At 48.6% G+C, this 9,348-nt stretch overlaps 1 protein-coding gene across 1 annotated transcript in view; it reads left to right on the top strand.

Annotated features, from left to right (window-relative positions):
* Window positions 1-4,146, top strand: part of GARS1 (glycyl-tRNA synthetase 1) — a 28,080-nt gene extending 23,934 nt beyond the window's left edge. Inside the window, exons 16-17 of the mRNA XM_083406320.1 lie at window positions 1,923-2,113; window positions 3,848-4,146. Of these exons, the coding sequence (XP_083262446.1) occupies window positions 1,923-2,113; window positions 3,848-3,973 (317 nt within the window). The 3' untranslated portion in view covers window positions 3,974-4,146. The remainder of the gene's footprint in view (window positions 1-1,922; window positions 2,114-3,847) is intronic.
* The last annotated feature ends 5,202 nt before the right edge of the window (window positions 4,147-9,348 follow it).

Here is a 9,348-nt window from a genome sequence, read left to right on the forward strand (position 1 = left end):
TTGAACTGTGATCATGCCTCTTGCTTGCTGGATGGAGAGATGTGTGGATGCAGAAACCACCGACACATGTGTGGAATGTAGCCTGCAGTTGCACCTATTGCTCTGCTTGCTTTTGCCTCAGGCTGCATCTATCTGCAGGGACTCGGGTGGCGCTGTGGGTTAAACCACAGAGCCTAGGACATGCTGATCAGAAGGTTGGTGGTTCGAATCCCTGCGACGGGGTGAGCTCCCATTGCTCGGTCCCTGCTCCTGCCAACCTAGCAGTTCGAAAGCACATCAAAGTGCAAGTAGATAAATAGGTACCGCTCCGGCGGGAAGGTAAACGGCGTTTCTGTGCGCTGCTTTGGTTCACCAGGAGCGGCTTAGTCATGCTGGCCAAATGAACCGGAAGCTGTATGCCGGCTCCCACGGCCAATAAAGCGAGATGAGCGCGGCAACCCGAGTCGTCCGCGACTGACGACTGGTCAGGGGTACCTTTACCCTTTACCCTTTACCTTTTACCCTTTACCCTTTACCCTTTACCTTTTACCCTTTACCTTTTACCTTTTACCCTTTACCTTTTACCCTTTACCTTTTACCCTTTACCTTTTACCCTTTACCTTTTACCCTTTACCTTTTACCTTTACCTTACATCCATTTGCTGGCATGTGGCCCTCAAGAGGTTAACCCAGAGAGAATGTGGCCCTCGGGGTGGAAAGGGTTCCCCACGTCTGTGGTTGAGCATTCCCCGACAGGAAAAAAACCACAACTGGCCGTGGAAACTGGTTCATATTTAGGATATACGCTTCTCTTTTGGCTTCGGGTGCCCTTTGCTCAGTTATTAGAGGTAAAGGTAAAGGTAAAGGTACCCCTGCCCGTATGGGCCAGTCTTGACAGACTCTAGGGTTGTGCGCCCATCTCACTCAAAGAGGCCAAGGGCCAGCGCTGTCCAGAGACACTTCCGGGTCACGTGGCCAGCGTGGCGAAGCTGCATCTGGCGAGCCAGAGCCGCACACGGAAACGCCGTTTACCTTCCCGCTAGTAAGCGGTCCCTATTTATCTACTTGCACCCGAGAGTGCTTTCGAACTGCTAGGTTGGCAGGCGCTGGGACCGAACAATGGGAGTGCACCCCGCCGCGGGGATTCGAACCTCCGACCTTTCGATCGGCAAGCCCTAGGCGCTGAGGCTTTAACCCACAGCGCCACCCGTGTCCATGTTATTAGAGGACGAGGCTCCTAATCTCAGGGGTTGTGGGTTCGAGTCCCACATTGGGCAAACAATTCCTGCATTGTAGGACCAGATGAGCCTCGGAGTCCCTTCCAGCTCTACAATTCTATGATTTTTCCTTTTGGCAGTAGGGAAGGCATCATGTATCCAAAGGGCTTCGTGGTCTCATATATTGTCCGCTGCAGTACAGTGGTACCTTGGTTTGCAAACAGTCTGGTTTGCATACGTTTTGGATTACAACCATGTCAAACCCGGAAGTGTGTGTCCCGGTTTGCAAACTTTTATTGTATTACAACCCCCCCTTTTTTTTTTGATTACGGACAAATTTTTTGGGGAGGCCCCATTGGCGAACGCGCGCCTTGGGTTACAACCTGTTTTGGTTTACAAATGGGCCTCTGGAACAGATGGTTGTAAACCAAGGTACCACTGTATTCTAGTTCATGGCAACATTGCTGAATTTAGTTTGCAGTTGCAGCTCTCTCTCTTTCTGTGTATATGTGGTTTAAATTAGACATTCCACCCCATTCTCAAGTGCTGCACAAATATCCAACCCTTTAAATAAAACAAACTTGGGCTTGACTTGGATCAGCTGAGGTTTCCAGTCATCCTTCAGGCAATCTTTGGGGGACGCTCATTTCTTCTCTGCGCCCATTTAAATTCTCTATAAAGCCGGCCGACTCAATAAAATGATGCGCACCTTTGTTTCCTCTCGCAGCCGAAGCCCTCACAAGAAACGGGGTCTCCCACAAGGTGGACGACTCTTCCGGATCCATCGGCCGGCGCTACGCCAGGACGGATGAGATCGGTGTGGCTTTTGGGATCACGATTGACTTTGACACGGTCAACCGGTCGCCGCACACGGCCACCTTGCGAGACCGCGACTCCATGCGCCAGATACGAGCCGAGGTAGGCTGTGCCCTTTGCGTTGGGGCGGGGGGCAAGTTGGAGGTTCGACGCAAGCAACCGGAAGAGAAAGGGCACAGGTAGAAGCAGAAGGAGCTAAAAACAGACCATGTTGAATGGAGAGAATAAGACAAGTCCCCTCTTACAACCAGTGGTGGTTGGGAGACAGTATAAGGCAGCTATCCTGTCTTCTTAAAGTCAGGTCATTAGTCCATCTAGTCCAGTATTGCTTACACTGGCTGGCAGCAGCTCTCTAGGGTTTCTGCTTGCGTCCATTTCTGGGCCAGCCTGGAAATACTTCTGCATGCACAGTGTCTGGAGGTGGTTGGAGGATGGATGGCAGCTAACAGATTGAGGTTGAATCCTGACAAGACAGAAGTACTGTTTTGGGGGGACAGGGGGCGGGTATGGAGGATTCCCTGGTCCTGAATGGGGTAACAGTGCCCCGAAGAACCAGGTGCGGAGCCTGGGAGTCATTTTGGACTCACAGCTGTCCATGGAGGCGCAGGTCATTTCTGTGTGCAAGGCAGCTGTCTGCCAGCTCCATCTGGTACGCAGGCTGAGACCCTACCTGCTTGCAAACTGCCCCATCAGAGTGGTGCATGCTCTGGTTATCTCCTGCTTGGACTACTGCAATGTGCTGTACGTGAGGCTACCTTTGCAGGAGACTCAGAACTGCAACTAATCCAGAATGCGGCAACTAGACTGGTGACTGGGAGTGGCTGCCGAGACCATATCATACCTGTCCTGAAAGACCTACATTGGCTCCTAGTACGTTTCCGAGCACAATTCAAAGTGTTGGTGTTGACCTAAATGGCCTTGGTCCAGTATACCTGAAGGAGCGTCTCCACCCCCATTGTTCAGCCCCGACACTGAGATCCAGCTCCGAGGGCCTTCTGGAGGTTCCCTCTGTGAGAAGTGAGGTTGTAGGGAACCAGGCAAAGGGCCTTCTTGGTAGTGGCGCCCACCCTGTGGAACGCCCTCCCATCGGATGTTAAGGAAATAAACTACTACCTGACTTTTAGAAGACATCTGAAAGCAGCCCTGTTTAGGGTAGTTTTTAATGTTTGATGTTTTATTGTGTTTATTCTGTAGAGAGCTGTTTAGAGTGGCTGGGGAAACCCAGCCAGATGGGTAGAGTATTATTATTATTATTATTATTATTATTATTATTATTAATCTCTGAACCATGGACCCTTCTCTGTGTTCATGGGGGAACAAGCACCAGCTGCAACATGCCTGTAACTTGAGCCTCAACAGATACCTTTATTTCAAGGGTAAAGATAGGATTTTCCTGGGGTCATTATAATCCAGAAATATTCTGGGAAAAAGGAAACAGTGCCCACGCAGTGAGGGTGATGAGAGTTGTGCCTAGTGAAGTAGAGAATGCACACAAGAAACCTGTGGTCTGGTGTGTGTTTATCCTGTCCAGTGCGCCTTTGAAAGGCATAGCTCAGTCGGTAGAGCACGAGATTCTTAATCTCAGGGTGGTGGGTTAAAGCCCCACATTAGGCAAGATTCCTGCATTTCAGGGGGTTGGACTAGATGACCCTCGTGATCCCTTCCAACTTTACAGTTCTAAGAAGGAGCTCACCTATAGCTGGGTACAACTGGCTGCCTACATTCTGCAACGGTGCCGTCTCAAGGGGACTGAGCCCCGCGGTTCTTCTGAGAAAGTTGATTAGCTCCGTGTTGATCCTAGAGTCTGAAAGTGCCCTTTCTTCTTCCTGCTTCCAGATCTCTGAGCTTCCCACCATAGTTCGGGACCTTGCAAACGGCAACATAACCTGGGCTGACGTGGAGGCCAAGTATCCACTCTTCGAGGGACAAGAGACTGGCAAAAAGGAGACAATAGAGGAATGAAACAAACTCCCCGGAAACTTAACAAGAAGTCGACTTTTTACTGTTCATGTTAATATGAAATTTATCATGTGTATTATTCAAAACAGGGACTGTCTGGTTATCTCTCCCTTCACTTCCAATTGCTGCCTAATTTTAACTCCCAGCTCCAATAAACACAGTTAAAAGACTAAAAACACTGCCGCATTAAGCTTGCTTTCTCTGTCTCCTTACTCCTTGGTGCTGTCACCATCAGATATTCAGTGGCCTGGTTTGCAGATAATATTAAACCATGGTTTATATTACTTTATAGTGGGACGCGGGTGGCGCTGTGGGTAAAACCTGAGCTCCTAGGACTTGCCGATCGCATGGTCGGCGGTTCGAATCCCCGCGGCGGGGTGCACTCCCGTCGCTCGGTCCCAGCGCCTGCCAACCTAGCAGTTCGAAAGCACCCTTAAGTGCAAGTAGATAAATAGGGACCGCTTACTAGCGGGAAGGTAAACGGCGTTCCGTGTGCTGCGCTGGCTCGCCAGATGCAGCTTGTCACACTGGCCATGTGACCTGGGAGTGTCTGTGGACAGCGCTGCCTCCCGGCCTATAGAGTGAGATGAGCGCACAACCCTAGAGTCTGGCAAGACTGGCCCGTACGGGCAGGGGTACCTTTACCTATATTACTTTATGGTTCATTAAACCGTGGCTTACCATGATGAATGAGCCCTGGTTAGCAGCTCAGCTATGGTTTGTTTACTGCCAACAATCCATGGTCTGAAGCTGTGGTTTGTTACTGGCTCGCAAAACCTTGGTTTGTTGTAACAAAGGCTTGACATGACGTGTGAACCCATGGTTTATTTGGTCACTCCACCCCAGAACTTGACCAAGCTACAAAGGCAGAAGGTAAGAGCAGATGGGGGAAAACCCAAGCTTTGGAGAAGCTATGCTTTGTTCATCTGTGGGAGAATTCCGTGGTTAACTCGTGACTTGTTAAACCAACCATAGCCGTGGAAAAAACCCAGTGGCATAGTGCTATGTGCTAACCAGGCCAGTCTGGTTTGGGATGGTTTTCTCTGAACTATAATGAATTGGGAGCAATACAGTGGTGCCTCGCAAGACGAAAAGAATCCGTTCCGTGAGTCTTTTCGTCTAGCGTTTTTTTCGTCTTGCGAAGCAAGCCCATTAGCGGATTAGCGCTATTAGCGGTTTAGCGGCTATTAGCGGCTATTAAAGGCTTAAGGGATTAGCGGATTAGCTGCTAAAAGGCTATTAGCAGCTTAGTGCCTTAGAAAAAGGGGGTGGGGAGCGGAAAAAAACCCCCAGGAATCGCAAGACATTTTCGTCTTGCGAAGCAAGCCCATAGAGAAATTCGTCCTGCGAAGCACCTCCAAAACGGAAAACCCTTTCGTCTAGCGGGTTTTCCGTCTTGCGAGGCATTCGTCTTGCGGGGCACCACTGTAATGTGTGCTCCTTTGCTCAACCATCCCTTTACCCAGTCTTATGGAAACATCCATTTAATTATTTTACAGATAGGATACCCAAAATAGAGCTCATCTCATTACCTCACAGGGTCACTGGTTGAACTGATGTGTAAATCTAGGGTTTGTTGTGTTTATGCTGTGTACTGGGGTCAGTGCATTTATCATTTAAATGTAAAGGGACCTCTGACCATTAGGTCCATTCGTGACCGACTCTGGGGTTGCGGCGCTCATCTCGCTTTATTGGCCGAGGGAGCCGGCATACAGCTTCGGGTCATGTGGCCAGCATGACTAAGCCGCTTCTGGCGAACCAGAGCAGCGCACGGAAACGCCATTTACCTTCCCGCCGGAGCGGTCCCTATTTATCTACTTGCACTTTGAGGTGCTTTCGAACTGCTAGGTTGGCAGGAGCAGGGACTGAGCAACGGGAGCTCACCCCGTCACGGGGATTCGAACCGCCAACCTTCTGATCAAGTCCTAGGCTCTGGTTTAACCCACAGCGCCACCCGCTGTCCCAAACTCTTTAACACACTTTCTGAAGCCAGTACCATGGTTACTGTATTTTATTCATAGTTTCTGATTCCTCTGTTCTCCTTTCCTTTCTAAACACATCACACCCTCCACACTGATTCTTTCTGCTCAGGAAGCCGAAATGACTGTTGCCAGATGTGCAGATGTAGCAGATAATAGAGGGCTATATTCTTCAGTTTCCAGTGGTTCACTGAAACTGGAATGGATCTTAACACATATGGACTTAAATTGAGTTTTGAGCATGTCAAACTGTAAAAAGAACACCAGTTTCAATGCAAAGATCCTTCAAATTCAAACTCGCACTAGAGCTTTGATAGGTCTTGAGTTTGCACCTCGTGATTTCGAGATGGGTTTCAAGCAGCTAAATGCCATAATTTGGGGGAGATTTTCCTTCCTTCTTGGGAGTGACACCAGCTACAGATTAAAACATGGGTCTCAATCCACCTTCAAGGAGATTGACTAGATGGCACAAACCTCGAACCTCTCAATAGCTTAGTCCTCATTCTGGTGATTTCACACTCAGGTTTGTTCTTGTCCTAGTCCAGGGGTCAGCAAACTTTTTCAGCCGTGGGCTGGTCCACCGTTCCTCAGACCATGTGGGGGGCCAGACTATATTTAGAAAAATATATATGAACAAATTCCTATGCCCCACAAATAACCCAGAGGTGCATTTTAAATAAAAGGACACATGCTACTCATGTAAAAACATGCTGATTCCTGGACCGTCCATGGGCCGGATTGAGAAGGCGATTGGGCTGCAACCAGCCCCTGGGCCTTAGGTTGCCTACCCATCCCAGTCCATTAATGGGGCAAAATAATAGATTGTGTGCAGTTCTGAGTTGCAATTGGCTAACAGGCTGCTTTTGGGAAAGACTCTCCTCCCCGGAGGGGAGGGGAGTGGTTGTGGGCGGGAGCCCGAGCCCAGCCCCAGCAGGGGCGACAACCCCTGCCCTTCTCGTTCACCTGGCCGGTGCTCTACGCCCATAGGGCGGCTCCTTACCTGGGACCACCCCGTGGGGGGGCATGTTCAATTATCTATATCTTCCGGCGCCGGCCCTCCCCTTGGCCTCTTTCTTCATCACCTCTTCGAGAGTCACCCACCCCCCACTCCCTTTTAGCTCAGGGTCTAATCCTCTATTGGCCTTGCTATGGACCTTAGGTTGGTCGCCCGGTTTGTTTGGGGGCCTGGTAGGAATTTTTCCTTTTGGCATTAGGCCTTTTGGTTTTTTCGCCTACCTTGTAGCAATCGTCACAACTTTCGTGGTATTGGTGGGCAGGTTAGGCATTGGATTTATTTGTTGTGGTGTGTTGGAAGGCTAGGTGTGGCCATCGCCTATGCCTTCAATTTTGGGTATTCCGTTAAAGGAATCTGGCGGTCATGTACTCTGTCCGATGCCTGCTTGGCGGGAGGCCATGGCACGACCCCCGGTGGCATCAGGGGAGAGCCTATAGTTGGATCGGCATCAACAGGCTCCACCTACTGGTGAATCAACCCCTTCGCGGTGATCATCCAATGCCAAAGCCAATACCTTTTCATTGCTGTAACCAATAAAGTTGTGGCCTTTTTCTGCCCATAAACCATATATCTTGTGTCCTCGTGTATTCATTTCCACCTCCCGGGGGTCGGGTCCTCGAACCACAAATGTAAGTTCTGGACGTAATCATGCAATTTAACTTGATTACTTACAGTACATTCTTCAACAACAGTTTCTCATTTATCCCAGCAGTCAGCCCAATGCCTATGTTATTATCTATTTTATTCATTTCATAAAATTTATACACTGCTTGGCTGTAAAAACAGGCAAACATTCAAGTGGCTCATAAAAAACGATAAAATGATCGATAAGAAAAATATCAATGAGAAAAATTAACAATCTAACAGAAAGTTTGAATAGCAATGGACTAAAAGCAGATAAAAACTTTCATTGACTTTCTAAATATCTGGGTAGGCTGGTCTAAACAAAAATGTTTTAGGTGCCTGGTAGCAATAGGCAGGGTGTTCCCAAATGCAAGTGCTGACACAAACTCCGAAACAGGAATTTGCCAAAAACTCAACCTCATCAGCCTCTTAGTTCAGCAAAATCGTGAAACAGAGCCTTTCACTTACCGTATTTTTCGCTCTATAAGATGCACCAGACCACAAGACGCACCTAGTTTTTGGAGGAGGAAAACAAGAAAAAAAAAATTCTGAATCCCAGAAGCCAGAACAGCAAGAAGGATCGCTGCGCAGTGAAAGCAGCAATCCCTCTTGCTGTTCCGGCTTCTGGGATAGCTGTGCAGCCTGCACTCGCTCCATGAGACGCACACACATTTCCCCTTACTTTTTAGGAGGGAAAAAGTGAGTCTTATAGAGCAAAAAATACGGTATGTGCCAACATCAACATCAATTATATGCCAACTTCCCCCCTTTCTGGGAGGAATTCTGTGCTCCTCTGCTCTCTGGTAACACTGCAATACAGTGGTACCTCGGGTTAAGTACTTAATTCGTTCCGGAGGTCCATACTTAACCTGAAACTGTTCTTAACCTGAAGCACCACTTTAGCTAATGGGGCCTCCTGCTGCTGCCGCGCGGCCGGAGCACGATTTCTGTTCTCATCTTGAAGCAAAGTTCTTAACCTGAAGCACTATTTCTGGGTTAGCAGAAAATGTAACCTGAAGCATATGTAACCTGAAGCGTAAGTAACCCCAGGTAAAAGGTAAAGGTACCCCTACCCATACGGGCCAGTCTTGACAGACTCTAGGGTTGTGCACCCATCTCACTCAAAGAGGCCGGGGGCCAGCGCTGTCCGGAGACACTTCCGGGTCACGTGGCCAGCGTGACATGGCTGCTCTGGCGAGCCAGAGCTGCACACGGAAATGCCGTTTACCTTCCCGCTAGTAAGCAGTCCCTATTTATCTACTTGCACCCGGGAGTGCTTTCGAACTGCTAGGTTGGCAGGCGCTGGGACCGAACAACGGGAGCGCGCCCCACCGCGGGGATTCGAACCGCCGACCTTTCGATCAGCAGTTCCAGGTACCACTGTACAATTTCCACTGATGAACTGTTTTTCTGAAAAGTGAATTTCAAGTATATGCACAAACACAAAAATTAAAGACAGCCGACCAAACAAACAACAGTTGCAGAAAGTAAAGCAGCGCCCAGCATATATGAAGGAAAATCTCTATTTGTTTAGCATGCATAATTATTTTTTTAAGAAGCAGCACACTCTGAAAAAAACAAGGCCAAGCTAATAAACCCTATCAGTAATAACTAGTAATATAAACTACTTGATTTTAAAAGGTGACCCGGGATTTTTTTTTTTTAAACCCCTCAAAATGTTCAATTGACAAAGCAAGCAAATTAATTGTCTTCAAAGTTTCCATCCTAATTGACAAAGGATGCCTGAAGTTGAGAAGTGT

This window comes from Podarcis tiliguerta, assembly GCF_965153285.1.
Source record: "Podarcis tiliguerta genome assembly, chromosome: 12".
Classification (NCBI taxonomy): Eukaryota; Metazoa; Chordata; class Lepidosauria; order Squamata; family Lacertidae; genus Podarcis; species Podarcis tiliguerta.